Source organism: Carcharhinus amblyrhynchos, chromosome 5 (genome assembly GCF_965287045.1).
Source record: "Carcharhinus amblyrhynchos chromosome 5, sCarAmb.v2.hapA, whole genome shotgun sequence".
Lineage (NCBI taxonomy): Eukaryota > Metazoa > Chordata > Chondrichthyes > Carcharhiniformes > Carcharhinidae > Carcharhinus > Carcharhinus amblyrhynchos.
This window is the reverse complement of record NC_137328.1, coordinates 68,301,279-68,317,397: the sequence shown is the minus strand read 5'-3', so window position 1 is coordinate 68,317,397 and position 16,119 is coordinate 68,301,279. Positions and strand designations below refer to the sequence as shown.

The following is a 16,119-nucleotide window of genomic DNA, read 5'->3' as shown; positions in this document are numbered from 1 at the left end:
GTTCATAAACATCTATTCTCTTGTTATAAAGGCTTTACACCTTTAAAGAGAAAAATTAAAACAAAGACTTGTATCCATATTGTGCTGTTCAGAACTACCAGATATCTCCAACATTTTGCAGCCAACGAATTACTTTTGATATTAGCCATTGTTGAAATGTCGAAAATGTGTAAACTGAAATATATTGTTATCTTTTGCATAGGGTTTGAAACCAGATTATGTTTCAAAAACTGCGCTTCAGGTGGACCTCAATTTTGAAACAGTCTGCAAGGAGGTAAGATTTCTGAATAAATGGAGCCATTAATTTGGAAAAGTGATGCATGCTTACACATTTCCAAATTGTGCATATATAACAAGGGTAACAAAGTTTTTCTACATTTTTCTTTTCCCTCTCCATTTTATTACTGTGATCTTCTCCTTCCTGGCGACTTCATCCAGACAAGGACTCAAAGATTCAGGAGGCAGGTTGTCTGCCTTACGAGCCTCAGCAATTGGTCCTACGCAACACCCATGTGCGCATGCATGCACATGCACATGCACCCTACCCCAATTGACAACACCAAGCCACACCTAACCAATTCTGCAGCCGTCACTGGTGCGCACTTGCCATCAGTTTGGTCTCTGGGCAGGGGAAGCCCTTGGTTCTGCCATGCCCACAAAATCCACACAATATGGAGGTGCCTCAAACTCCGGGTTCTCCGTGACTTTCATAAGGATCAACTTGCTGTTGGTTAAGTGTGTAAACGTTTCAGCCTGGAGTCACTTATGCAGTGTAAGAAATGAGTAATCAATTTTGTCTGCTGCAAGTTTCCACAAACAGCAATGTGATAATTATCAGGTATTTTGTTTTATTCACGTAGAATTATTGGCCAGGATGCTGAGCAGAATTCACCAGCGGGTGTCAATAAATACAAGCCTAAAGTGGACCTGCAACCCTTGCCTCCTGCTTAATCCTGACTCCCCAGGCTGGGTGATGGATTAGCTGATTTTTAGGTGGAATTCAAAATCATTCTGACAAGTGAGATGAAAATGAATGAAACAAAATATATAGAAAATATCACAAAATCATAACGGGCGGGATTTTCCAGCTGCACTCACTCCAAAACTGGAAAATCCCGCCCAAGGTCAGTGGACCTTTGCATGGTCTGCACACCCCCTTTCCACACTCGCCATGATTTCTGTGGTGGTAGGAGGGGAAATTTCCCCCAATGTGTACTATGGCTAAATAAAGAGAAGTACTAATAAAAAAACTGAGATATATAGTAGATAGGATGTTAATACAAAAGAACATTTAACAAAGAACAAACAACATTACAGCACAGAAACAGGCCCTCCAAGCCTGCATTGACTATGCTGCCTGACTTGACTAAAACCCCCTACCCTTGCGGGGACCATATTCCTCTATTCCCATCCTATTCATGTATTTTCCAGATGCCCCTTAAAAGTCATTACTATATCCACTTCCACTACCTCTCCCGGCAACGAGTTCCAGGGAGCCACTACTTTCTGCCTCATACATCTCCTTTAAACCTTGCCCCTCATGGATTAAACCTGTGCTCCCTAGCAATTGACTCTTCCATCCTGGGAAAAAGCTTCTGACTACCCACTCTGTCCGTGCCCCTCGTAATCTATCAGGCCACCCCTCAACCTCCATCATTCCAGTGAGAACAAACCCCCATGACTTGCCTGGGTTTGTAAAACCTGTCTTACTGCACTGTCTGGAGACAATACACATCTCTTTAACCTGTGCTCAGTGCTCCTTCCACTCACATTGTCGGCCACTTTAAGACTTGAGTAGCAGGTTAGGTGTAAAGATTCGCATTCTAATCAGTAATCTGTAAACGGTCTGTGCTGTTATATGCTCTGTCTGAGGCCAGAGCTCTTCATTCATCTGATGAAGAGGGGAACCTCGAAAGCTTGTGAGTTTACTATCAAATAAATCGGTTGAACTTAAACCTGGTGTTGTCAGACTTCTTACTGTGTTTACCCCAGTCCAACGCCGGCATCTCCACATCATTCTTTGACCGAGCCAGTTTTGATTCCACCTTGCCAGCTCACCTCTGCTCCCATGCCACTTCACGTTCTGCACCAGTCTGCCATGAGGGACCTTGTCAAAGGCCTTACTGAAGTCCATGTAGACAACATTCATTGCCCTACCCGCAATCATTTTTGTCACTTCCTCGAAAAACATAATCAAGTTCATGAAAAACAACCTCCCCTTCATAAAACCATGTTGCCTGTCACTAATATGCCCACTTTATTTTCAAGTGGAAATAAATCCTGTCTCGAAGAATCCTCTGCAATAATTTCCCTACCACTGATGTAAGGTTCACTGGCCTGTAATTACCTAGATTATTCTTGCTACCCTTCTTAAACAAAGGAACAACACTGGCTGTTCTCCCATCCTCTGGGACCTCCTCTAGCCAGTGAGGATACAAAGATTTCTCTCAAGACCCCAGTAATTTCCTCCCTTGGATCTCTCAGTATTCTGGGGTATATCCCATCAGGCTCTGGGGACTTGTCTACCTTAATGTTTCTCAAGAACATCAATACCACCTCCTTTTTGATCTCAACATGACTCAAACTATTTACACATCATTTCCCAGACTCATCAGCCACCAAGTCCTTCTCTTTGGTGAATACTGACGCAAAATACTCATTTAATACCTCGCCCATTTCCTCTGGCTCCACACATAGATTCACTCCCTTGTCCTTGATTGGGCCAACCCTCTCCCTGGCTACCCTCTTACTCTTTATATATCTTTATAAAAAACCTTGGATTTTCCTTAATCTTGCTGGCCAATGCTTTTTCTTGATCCCTTTTAGCCCTCCCTACTCCTTGCTTAAGTTTCTTTCTACTTTCCTTTTATGTAAAGAAAAGTAAAATGGGAGAACCAGTGACAATTTTAGAGATCACCATGAAAGTGAGAGGCATAGAGGGAAAAAAAGGAAATAGTCAAAGGAAGAGGGGACAAATAGATGGCTGTAGAAAGATAAATTAATTATTTGTAAATAATGCAATGAGAGATTTACTGTATATATTCTATTTCATGGTTTAATAGTCTTGTGATGGAGGAATCTTCAGGCTTACAAGACAGAAAATGCGTTAGTAATTTTTCAAAATCTACAGCTTGATATTAGTTGAAATATGGAAACAATAGCTTTGTTACAATATTCATAACTTTTCTATGAATAAGACTTGAAATCACTTACAGGTTATGGTTTTATTTTTCATGTCTGAGCATTTTTTCACAAAGGTTCTTTTCTCCCTCGCCCATAGGATTTGATTTGATTTGATTTATTATTGTCACATGTAATAATATACAGTGAAAAGTATTGTTTCTTGCGCACGACACAGAGAAAGCATACCATACATAGAGAAGGAAATGAGACAGTGAAGAATGTAGTGTTACAGTCATAGCTAGGGTATAGAAAAGATCAACTTAATGTGAGCAAGGTCCATTCAAAAATCTGATGGCAGTAGGGAAGAAGCAGTTCTTGAGTCAGTTGGTACGTGCCATCAGACTTTTATCTTTTTCCTGATGGAAGAAGGTGGAAGAGAGCACGTCTGGGGTGTATGAGGTCTTTAGTTATGCTAGATGCTTTTCTGAGACAGCAGGAAATGTAGACTGTCAGTGGATAGAAGGCTGGTCTGAATGATGGACTGGACTTCATTTGCAACCCTTTGTAGTTTCTTGCGGTCTTGGACAGAGCAGGAGCCATACCAAGCTGTGATACAATCAAAAAGAAAGCTTTCTATGGTGCATCTGTAAAAGTTGTGAGGGTCATAGCAAATATGCCAAATTTCCTTAGTCTTCTGAAGAAAATAAAGATGTTGGCGGGCTTTCTTAACTATAGTGGCAGTATGGTAGCACAGTGGTTCACAATGCCAGACACCCGGGCTCGATTCCTGCCTTGGGTCACTGTCTGTGTGGAGTTTCCACATTCTCCCCGTGTCTGTGTGGGTTTCTTCTTGTTGCTCCGATTTCCCTCCGCAGTCCAAAGATATGTGGGTTAGTTTGATTGGCCATGATAAATTGACCCTAGTGTCAGGGGATTTGCAGGTAAATACGTGATGTTACGGGAGTAGAGCCTGGTTGGGATTGTGGTCGGTGCAGACTCGATGGGCTGAATGATGTCCTTTTGCACTGTGGCGTTCTATGATTCAATTCTAGTATCGGTATGGATGAACAAGACCAAGTTGTTGATGATTTGGACATCTAAAAACTTGAAGCCCCCAATCATTTCTACTTCGTCCCCATTGATGTCAACAGGGACGTGCCCTCCACTACACTTTCTGAAGTTGATGACTATTTCCTTTGTTTTCTTGACATTGAGGGAAGGATTATTGTCATTGCAGCAGTTCACCAGATTCTCTGTCTCTTTCATGAACTCTGTCTTGTCATTGTTTGAGATCCGACCCAAAAGTAAGTCTCTTCTTTTGCACGTCATGTTGGTTCTGATTGACGTTTTCCTTCTGGCATAATGAAGAATAGAGAGTGTGGTCTTCATCTGCACCCCATTGTAGTTGTTATTCTTTCCCTTCCTGTACTGAATGGTGCAAAAGACAGATTGCTACCTGTTCCCATTGCAAAGGTTTTTTCCTGGAGTGGGTCGCTAACCTTATAGCTTGAGGGGCATTACTGGCATCAAGTATGGCTGACTGAGTGTCTCCCACTCTTACTGCCTGTCACTGGAATGTCAGAAGAATTTTGAAAGTGGATAAGTGGCGTCATCAGCAAACTTGAAAATCAGGTCTTGTCTTATTATGAACATATTGGGCCTAACATGCTAAAGTGAACGGAATTCCTATGCTAATACAGTGTGCTGTTATTGGCTGCCTTGCCTCTTAACTAACAGAGCATAAACTTCATTCTAATTTAATCTGCCCGTTTTCTTAAAGTGACATTACTGTATATTCTCTGTAGATTATCTGTATTTTTAACAATCTCCAAATATTGTTGGCAATATTTGGCTTTAATAGAATGAATGTGACTCTCAACTCGTGAACACAGTGGCAGAAATGTATTTGGGATTTGGAACAAACCCATAGAACCATAGGAAGGTTATGGCACAGAGAGAGACCTTTCAGTCCGTTGTATCTGTGCGAGCCAGAAAATAAAAAATTAGCTACCTATTGTAATCCACCGTACAGCATCTGGTCTGTAACCTTGCAAGCTACGGCACTTTAGATGCAGATCTCGATACCTTTTAAATGAGTTGAAGGTTTCTGCCTCCACCACCAAACCAGGCAGTGAATTCCAGACACCTCCTAGTCTCTGGGTGAAAAACGTTGACCTCATGACCCCTTGAATGCTTTTACTCATCACCTTAAACTTGTGCCTCCTGGTAATTGACCTCTCCACTAGGGAAAACAGGTCTTTCCCCTCTACTTTATCAAGCACCTCCATAATCTTGTACATCTCAATTAAGTCACCCCTTAGCCTCTGTTCTAAGGAAAATGACCCTCGTCTTTCCATTTTTTCACAATGGCTGCCCTACAACACCAGGGACCCAAGTTCAATTCCCGGCTTGAGTCGTTGTCTGTGTGGAGTTTGCATGTTTTCCCGTACCTGCATGGGTTTCCTCCAGTTTTTCTCCCTCAGACTGAAAGATATGCTGGTTGGGTGTGATGGCCTTGTTAAATTCTCCCTCAGTGTACCGGAACAGGCTCTGCAGTCTGGATACTAGGAGATTTTTTGCAGTAACTTCCCTTCCACTATTTGGGGGTCTGTAGAATGCTCCGAGCAATGTGGCTGCCCCTTGTTTTATTTCTGAGCCTCATCCATATGGCGTCATTTATTGATTCATTCAGTATGTCATTCTCTCCTCATAGCTATAATTGTTTTCTTAACCAAGAATGCTACACCTGTACCTTTTATATCCACCCTCCTCTATACTGTCTGAAAGTCCTAGATCTAGGGATGTTGAGCTGCCATTTTTCCCCCCCTTTAAGCCAAGTTTATATTATAACAATGATTTCATGTTGCCATGTGTCTGTCTGTGCTCTCAGCATATTGGCTTTATTTGCTGTACTCCTTGCAGTTACATATATACCTTTTGACACTGCTGAATTCCTGTACAATATATCTTTAACTTCTTGTTTCTCTGTCTTTCAGAGCTGCTCGCTAATTTCTGTCTCCAGTTCCCTGGCTCTGAATTTGTCCTATTTGAGTCTGCTCTCAGGTTCTTATCCCCCTCGTTTAAACTCTCCCCAACACCACAAGCAAACCTCCCTATGAGGATATTCATCACAGTCCTGTTCAGGTGCAGACCATCCAGCTTATACAGGCCCCACCTTCTCTAGAGCCAGTCCCTCAGAAATTTGATGCCGTCCCTTCCGCACAAGCTTTCCAGCCACGTGTTCATTCATTAAACTTTCCTATTTCTTTACTCACAAGCACACAGGCCAGGGAGTAATCCTGAGTTGACTGTTTTAGAGCTTTTCCATCTCCTTACAAGATCTAATCTCCTTTCCTACCTAAGTTATTAAATCTCCTGGCTGTCGACCTCCCCCAGAAGAATGCTCTGCATGCTCTTTATGACATCCTTCGCCCTGGCACCTGGGAGGCAACATGCCATCCTGGAGTTGTATCTACAGTCGCACAAATGCCACCTAGCCCCCTAACTAATGAATTCCCTATCACTATTGCTCTTCCTTTCTTCTTCCAGCTGAGCCATGAGGTGCAATGTATTTGGCTCTGACTACATTCTTCTTAGGAAGCAGTTAATATCCAAAGTGGAAAACTGATTAGTGATCAAAGGGGTCTCCTGAACTACCTGCCTGGTTCTCTTTGACTGCCTAGTGGCCACCCTTCCTTTTCTGCCCTCGTTCTCCTAGGCTGCATTTTGACTATCTCCCCAAGTATGCTATCCATGTAGCTCTTGGTCTCACTGATGTATCACAGTACTCCAGCATCTGGTCAAGCACCGAAACCCAAAGCTTAAGTTTCTTTACAATTGGCACTTACTGCATATGTAGTCATCTGGGTCTTAGGTAGCATTCACAACTCCCCACATATCACAGGATGTGCATGCCATATGAATAAGCTGCCCTGCCATGCCTAAATTCCACTTACATTAATTTTTCAGTTATTTAAAGATTCTCTCTAACAGCAATTTCTTACCAATTAATGAACTTGCAGTTTTCCTGTGATTTGACTCTGATTTTACTTTTTAAGAACATAAGGACATAAGAAATAGGAGCAGGAGTAGGCCATCTAGCCCCTCGAGCCTGCCCCGCCATTCAATAAGATCATGGCTGATCTGTCGTGGCTCAGTTCCACATTCCCGCCCTCTCCCCATAACCCTTAATCCCCTTGCCTATCAAAAACCTATCTACCCGCGTCTTAAAAATATTGAGCGAGGCAGCCTCCACCACTTCAATGGGCAGAGAATTCCAGAGATTCACCACCCTTTGAGTGAAGAAGTTCCTCCTCAACTCCGTTCTAAACCGCCCCCCCTTTATCTTGAGGCTGTGCCCTCTAGTCCTACTGTCCTTTCTGAGCGGGAAGAGCCTCTCCACCTCTATCCTATCCATCCCATTCAACATCTTATACGTCTCAATGAGATCTCCCCTCATTCTTCTAAACTCTAATGAGTACAAGCCTAGTTTATTCAGCCTCTCCTCATAGTTCAACCCCCTCAACTCCAGAATCAGCCTAGTAAACCTCCTCTGCACTCCCTCCAAGGCCAAAATATCGTTGCGTAAGTGCGGCAACCAAAACTGCACACAGTACTCCAGCTGCGGCCTCACCAGTGCCCTATACAGCCGCAGCAAGACCTCCCTACTTTTATATTCAATCCCCCTCGCTATGAAGGCCAGCATCCCATTTGCCTTCCTGACCACCTGCAGGCTGGGTTTTTGCAACTCATGCACAAGGACCCCGAGGTTCCTCTGCACCGTCGCCTGCTGCAGTTTTTCACCATGTAAGTAATAGTCCTTACTACCGTTATTCCGACCAAAGTGGACAACCTCACATTTGCCAACATTAAATTCCATTTGCCAGTTCCTGGCCCATTCGCCCAGCCTATCTAGATCCTTCTGCAGACTCTCCACACCCTCCGCACAATTTGCCGTTCCACCAGTCTTGGTGGAACGGCAAAACTCAGCCAGCCAGCTCACGAGTGAGTCAGGTTCTCTCTGCCCCCGAAAGTGAGTAAAGGATGAGTTTTAAAGATTCCTGAGAAAAATATCCACCAACCATCTGCTTATCTGCTTTCATATCATGTCACACTTCTGTCTGTTCTGGAGGAAGCATGTTGGACAGCTCTTCTAATTGATGCTGACTGCCTCTGGGTCTTCCTTTCCACTGGCGCTCCAAGGTCATAATAGCAACAACATTGTTTATTCACCAACAACCCTGTTATTTTAAAAACTCAGGATCTGAGCACCACTGTATTTTATTTAATTATAATATCCCCATAGTCAGAGTTTGTGCTGAGTCTTGGTAGTATTACACTCGCCAAATATGTCATCCTGTCTGACGCTTGTAACAATAAAAGGATTACAGATCTACTCACTGCTGTATTTACCCATAACGAGATCCAGCAAAGTCCTCTCATTCTTAGTTCCATGAATGATATCATTGACATTACAAACCTCTGCATCTTTTAAGATGGTCATTCTAATTATTGTAGAGCCCTGAGATTTAGTGTAATCCATTGGTATTTCCTACCACTGGCTGAGAACTTGCTTTCCATTATGGGTTTTTCTCAGCACTTCTGGTAAACCAGAGCAATAAAATTAATATAGAGTTCAAGAAACAACAATTTGGGTTTCCATAGTTGGAAGCAAACACTAATAAGCATCTTGTTTGTGAACTATAGTGCTGTCATTAATATTACAGGAGTGTCAAATTATAAATAAATATTTCTTTAGACTTAACATATTTTGCATTTAAATTCTGTCAGTGGCAACAATATAGAATAAAACAGTCATAAGAAATAGACCTACCTGACTGTGCGTTTATACTATTAATTTTGCTTCAAAGAAGTAATAAATATTCTAAATGATCGGGATTTAAAACAACTTCTAGTGGTTTTACTGGCAACAGCAGAATAAACTAAATGTCAGAATTGTTGTAAAACGTCCCAAGGGCTTTCACATTATTATCAAGCAAATTTAACACTGAACCACAAGATATTAGGAGAGGTAATCAAATGATCAATCCATGAGGTAGATCTTAACATTGCAGGTCTGCTGCCTTTTATAGTTTCCTTTCATTAAGTAATATATGGTATGTTAAAATTCAGCTTGCTTGTTAAAAACTGAAATTGCCTTTGCAATCTTTAGTTGCATACAGTTCAAAAATAATATTCTAATAATATGCTTGTGTTAATCTCTCTTAGTACTGCAGCAATTGTAATCTGGTGATCATGGTTGCTCTCTATAATACCTAGACTATTCCATCGAGCCATTTCTACATGGGTAAATGAACTGAAAGTAATATTTTTTGTGTTTTGTTTGTTTTTATTTAAATTCAATCCAGTCAAGTCCAATTCAGAGTCTCAACAAGTGAGACATTCCTGATCCAAGCTGACAAGACAGGGCTTTCACCTCCTGTCTTGGGCTTGATCTACATCATCCAAGCTGATTGGAGTAGGCATTGCCCCTCCTCCAAGGCTTGATCTCATTTGCATCTTTGCCAAAAGACGGAGATGCCGCTTTTAAAAATAGCTTCAAATGAAGCTAAACTGTAACCTAATGACTTCAACCAAGCACAGCATGTCGATACTACACTTGATGAGTTCCTGTCATGTTGCTCAGATGCTGTGGATAAATAATGTCACGTGATCCAGATGTGTGTTGCAAATGCTTTTGTAAGAACAGGATTAGGCCTTTCAGCCTTGAGCTGTTCCATCATTCAAATAGATCATTACCTAATGATTTCCTCAAAAAAATTTTACTAGATTGGTTGGGCATGACCTACCCGTCACAGATCCTGCTAACTTTCTAACATCAGCTCAAACATGTCCAATGTTCAGTGTCCTTCAGATCTGTGCCATTTATTTTATATTCTTTTTGCCTTACCAGGGCGTCATTTGATTTGAAAAACCCTCCATACTTGCCTCAATGTACAATTGTGTTATCTTTTAAAGTCCACCTGAATCTGACTAAGCATTCGCTTCATAGGTTACAATTCTGTACTGTACGTTCTTTGTCAACTAATCAGTTTTTCAATCATTGCACACACACAACTCAGAATACCTCGCCTGGGCTAGAAGCCAACTCCCAATCCAAATCCTCTTCTCTCAAAGTGCCAACTTATTAATCTTCTCCCTCTCCTTTTATACAATAATTATTGTTGTTAGTTTTTTGGTCAGCTGTGGCACACTGACTTCCTTTCACAACATGAAATTAGACTGACAGTGATTGAAAAAGCTTAATTCTTATCTGCGCTTTCTCTGAGATGTGGACTGAATTCAGTATTTTACATTTTCTAACATAATGCTGAACATTATGTGACTGTCTTAACTTATTCTAGCTTCACTTAACCATGATATCATGTTGGCCATCTTGGCCATCTTGTCATTGTTTAATTCTAAACTGATACAGAGGCAGATTTCATTCCCAGCGTACTCAATATAGGTACACTGCTTCAAATATGAACAATGTTAATTGAATTATATAAATCAGGAAGTTTTCTATCATGTTTTATTTTTCATGATTACCAGATGAATTCCATAAAACTCATTGTATTTATTGATATAATTAAAGCCATGCAAGTAAATGATATTCTAGTTATATTAGATACTTCACACAACCATAATGTTAAATTTGTGAGGTTTAGTTTCTATGCTATGACTATAATTAGGGTTTGTGTTGTATTAAGAGGAATGCCCACAATAATTACAATAAGGGATATGACCATCCTTCTACTTGTTTCTGAAAATTGATGAAACACGATATAGATTATTGATTTTATCAGCTTACTTGCTTCTGGACTTCCATTGTTAACCACTATGAATTTATCTGTTTCATAAAATACTGCTGTGTGAGCATTCCCATGTAAAATTGAGCATTATGATAGTACATCACTGTCTAACAAATGATATCAGTGGTATTAGTTAATTGGTTAATGCTTTTTAAAGAAAAGTCATCTGGTTAACATAAGTTGCATTTTTGATAAAGCAAAATTGGAGTTTTGCCATTTCAGTAATGGTAAACAAGTCTAAAGTTAGCCTAACCATAAACCTCCAGTGCAATTCTGGCTACCCAAATGATTATTATGAGAGTCACACCCATTCTCTGACTTAAATGCTAAGTTCTGATGGAAGGTCACAGACATAAATCATTAATTTTCTTTCTCTCTCCACAAATGTTGTTGATCTGCTGAGTATTTCCAGCATTTTCCATTTTTATTTCAGATTTCAAGCATCCGCAGTATTTAACTTCTGTAAATTTTTAAGTTGGCTTATTTTGAGTATTTGCATATTATTTGACAAAATCATAGAATCCCTACAGTGCACAAGGAGGCCATTCAGCCCATCAAGTCTGTACCAACGATAATTCCACCCAGGCTCTATCTCCCTTAACCCCGCGTATTTACCTTAATAGTTCACCTGACACTAAGGGACAATTTAACATTGTCAGTCAACCTAACCTGCACATCTCTGGACTGTGGAAGGAATCAGGGAGGCAGGAGTTTGTCCAGAATGTACAGACTCCACACACATAGTGACCTGAGGTTGGAATTGAACCCGGGTCGCTGGCGCTGTGAGGAAGCAGTGCTAACCACTCAACTACCCACTCACCACTTCTTATTATTTCTTCTTGTTTGAAGGGCGTTTTTTTGAATTATTTCCCCCCAACATTCGGGTTCATCTCACGTATCAAATTTTTCTCGTGTGAAAGAAAGCTATGATAGATTGCCACAGTAATGATGGATCATTTCTTCACTTTTGTTGCTTTGAAGCATGTTCCAAACATAACTGAACACTTAAACTTCAGAGTCTCTCTTTTGATAAGTTTGTCTAATTTAAACTTTTCCATCATATATAATTTTTTTTAAAAAATCACTAATCCAGCTGCAGTTAACTGATTTTGGCTGGTGAACTCTAACTACATCATCCTCTTCAGCTCTTTGCATCAACATTTTTCTTAGAACTACAATGATCCAGGGATATTATTGGCAGGAGAATTGGACAATCAACCACAAAAATCCCAAAGGAATCAAAACTTGGCTTAAACGTAATCACATATTCCTAGGTGAAACACATATATTTGACATGTACCAAAAATATTGCTTTTATACCAAACCAAGAAATGCCTATGCACATTTTTATTGCAAAAAGATTCAACCAATTTTGTAACATATTAATGGTAATATGAGTAATTATATACTTTTTAAATTTGGAGATATTTCTAGGTTTTACCATGTGGTTATAATCACTAATAGTTTAACACACACAGGAAAATGCCAGCCATTTAGGCGTATGCAGTTTGTAATCCATTTCTTTGGATTATTGCTATAGATGCTCATCCTCATACTGAAGTTAATTTGCTATTTTATAGTGTTTTTTACTCACAGATCTAGGCACCACCGTAGCCACTTGTTCACTGGATTCATTATCTACTTAGCAAAAAGTTTGCATTGGATTCCCACCTCTCTTGTTATTTCGTAATTTTCAGAGCATTTTCCTTGTTATAATCTCCAGATTGAATTTATGTTTTGTTATTTGGCCTGGATGGTGTTAAGCTTCTTGACTGTTGTTGGAACTGCATTCATCCAGGCAAGTGGTGAGTATTTTGTCACACCCCTGACTTCTGCCTTGTAGATGGCAGATAGCTCCTACCTCAGCTAAGCCTAAGTTATTTGCCACAAAATTCCTAACCCCTGATCTGCTCTTGTAGCCCAGTCTTTATATGGCTAGACCAGTTCAGTTTCTGGTCAACGGCAACTCCCAGAATGTTAATGGTGGGGCATTCAGCTAAGTTAATGCTGTTGAATGTCAAGAGGTAATGTTAGAATCTCTCTTCTTGGGGATGATCATCATGTGACAATTATGTGATATGAATGTTATTTACCACTTACTTGACCGAGCCTGAATGTTCTCTAGGTCTTAGAGTATTTGCATATAGGCGCTTCAGCACTTATTGACAATAGCACTGAACAATGTGTAATCATCAGCAATGTCCCTGTTTCTGATGGGAAGAAATAGCTGAATGCATAGGATACAGCAAAGGCTATTCACCATGATAACATCCCAGCTGTAGCCACCCATCATCTACAAGGTATAATTTAGAAGTGTGATGGAATACACACCACTTGCCTGAATGAGTGCAACTCCAATAACACTGAAGAAACCTGCTTGATTGGTACCCCTTTCACAAACATTCAGTTGCTCCACCATTGGCATACATTGGCATTAGCATTGTCATCTACAAGACGCACTGCAGCAACTTGCCATGCCACCTTTGACAACACCTTCCATGTCTGTGACTTCTTCCACCAAGAAGGACATGTCCAGTAGATGCAAAGGAACACCACCACCTGTAATTCCTACCCAAGTCACATATCATTTTGACTTGGAAGAATATTCATATTCCTTCACTGTTGCTGGTCAAAATGTTGGTACTCCCTCTGTAAAAACACTGGGTGTACCTACACGCAATGGTTCAAATGGCTCATCACTGCTGTCTCGAGGGCAATTAGGGTTGAGCAATAAATACTGGTCTTTCCAGGGGTGCTCACACCCCAAGAGCATTTTTTTTAAAATTACATGCAGCGAATTAAATTGTCTTAAAACTGACACCTGTGATGCTGGGGACAGGAGGATGCTTTGATGAATGATCCATCTGACATATCTGAATGTAAATGTTTGCAAATGCTTCAGTTTTATCTTTAACACTGACACACTGGTTTCCCCATCATGAAGCACAGTGACGTCAGTGACGTCCCAGTTAGTTAGTGACTGAACGTGGCAGAAGTGCAGAGATTTGGTTTGATCTGTTGGTGTGGGATCATTTAGCTGTCGTTAGCATGTACGTAGCCATGTACTGTAGGTTTTCCAGGTTGGCATTTTATTTTTATATATCCGTGGTGCATGGTCTCCTCCGGCACGGTGGCATAATGGTTAGCACTGCTCCTCTCAGCGCCAGGCATCCAGGTCCAATCCCCAGCTTGGGTCACTGTCTGTATTGAGTTTGCATGTTCTTCCTGTGTCTGCGTGGGTCTTCTCTGGGTGCTCTGGTTTCCTCCCACAGTCCAAAGATGTGCAGGTTAGGTGAATTGACCATGCTAAATTCTCCCTCAGTGTACCCGAACAGGCGCCAGAGTGTGGCAACTAGGGGATTTTCACAGTAATTTCATAGCAGTGTGAATGTAAGTCTACTTGTAACTAATAAACAAACTTTGCATTTCTTGGTGAACTAGGGTAGAAGCTCTGCCTTGATACTGATGGTAGAGTGTGAAATATGCTAGTCCTTGAGATTACAGATTGTGGTCGAGTACTATTCTGCTGCTGACAGCCCACAGTGCTTCATGGATGCCCAGATTTGAGCTGGTATATCTATTCTGATTCTATCCCATTTAACATGATGGTTCGCTACACAACGTGTCGGAGATATCCTCGCTGAGAAGAAGTGAATTTGTCTCCTCAAAGACTGAATGGCAGTACTATGGCCAGTACAGTTACAGTAGGTAGATGGTCGGTTTATTCACTTGCCACCTATCGCAAGCCCAGTCTGGCAGAAATGTCCTTTGGGACTCAACCCCCTTGATCAGTAGTATACTACTGAGCCACTCTTGATGATGAACACTGAAATTCTCTGCCCAGAGTGCATTCTCTGCTCTTGCCACCCTCAGTGCTACTTCCAATTAATGTTCGGCATGAAGATACACTGATTCATCAGCTGAAGGAAGGCAACTGGTGATTATCATCAGGAGTTGTTGTTGCCTATGTTTGACCTGAGATTGTAGTTAATAGTCTAGCACATTGCTATGGGGTCTGTTAGTTAAATGTAGGCCAGATTGGAAAAGGATAGTCAATTTTCTTTCTTTGAAGACATCGGTGAACCAAATGGGTTTTAACGACAATTTGGTAATTTCATGATCACCACTACTGACACCAGCTTTTTATTCCAGATTTATTAATTGATGGAATTTAAAATCCACCCACTGCCCTGGTGGGATTTGAACTTGTGCCCTTGGCGCATTGGCCATATGCCCACAAGTACAAAAGGCAATGTGGGCACAAAAAATCATGAGATTTTGAAAACGAGGATCTCACCAGCAAGATCTCATTTTCCATTGAACTCCCATTAATGAATAATATTAAACCATATTTAAATAAATTATAATCTACTTAAAGGGCTTTCCTGCCATTCGTTTATGTCATAGCGGGATGTCCTCTCGCTAATATGATGTCACTTTGGTGAGGTTTTAAACAAGTTAAAGTGGGAACTGTGCAGAAAGAACTGGCTGGGGGTGCACAGATAAGTATAGCCCCAGGGGGTTTGAGGGACATAACTGGGCAGTATCCTGACACTCCACTCTGGCACTGATCCTGGTATGGGAACAGTGGCATGTAGCCTGGGGTCTGGGCCAGGGGCAGCACTGGAAGGGCCCCTCTGAAGAGCTACATTGCGGAGGGGTGAGGGGCCTGGTTCCCCTTATTATTTGGCGGCATTAGTCCACAGTGGGTGGGTGGAGGGGGTCCCCCATGTAGATAGGAGTTTTACCACTTGCATGTAGGGGTATAGATTGCTGTGCTTTCTACTAGAGATCAGGACACCCTTTAAAAAGGGTGCCCCAGTCTCTGGATTGCCAGAGTGATGGCATGGGCCACGCCTCCAGATATTTTCTGCACAGTGTGTTGGACTGCTTGGCAAAAAAAAGCCAGCTGTGCAGCCAGCGAGTTGCACGCCTGCTCTCTTGCCACAGCTAGCACTCTGTGCAGAGAATGGAAAATGCTAGCCAACAGTATCATAGAATGGATACAGCACAGAAGGAGGCCATTCAGCCATCATGTCCATGCTGGCTGTCTGCATGGGCAGCCAAGTTAATCCCACTACCCAGCTTTTTCCCCACAGCTCTGTAAATCTTTCCTCTTCAATGATTTAACCAATTCCCTTTTGAAGCCGAAGACATGTAAAAGAGTAGCTGTAGTCTCCAG

General features: G+C 41.4%; 1 protein-coding gene across 1 annotated transcript in view; it reads left to right on the top strand.

Moving 5' to 3' along the window:
- srfbp1 (serum response factor binding protein 1) overlaps window positions 1–16,119 on the top strand; it is a 202,637-nt gene that overhangs the window by 128,546 nt on the left and 57,972 nt on the right. Inside the window, exon 4 of the mRNA XM_080188964.1 lies at window positions 203–274. Coding sequence (XP_080045090.1) covers window positions 203–274 — 72 coding nt within the window. The remainder of the gene's footprint in view (window positions 1–202; window positions 275–16,119) is intronic.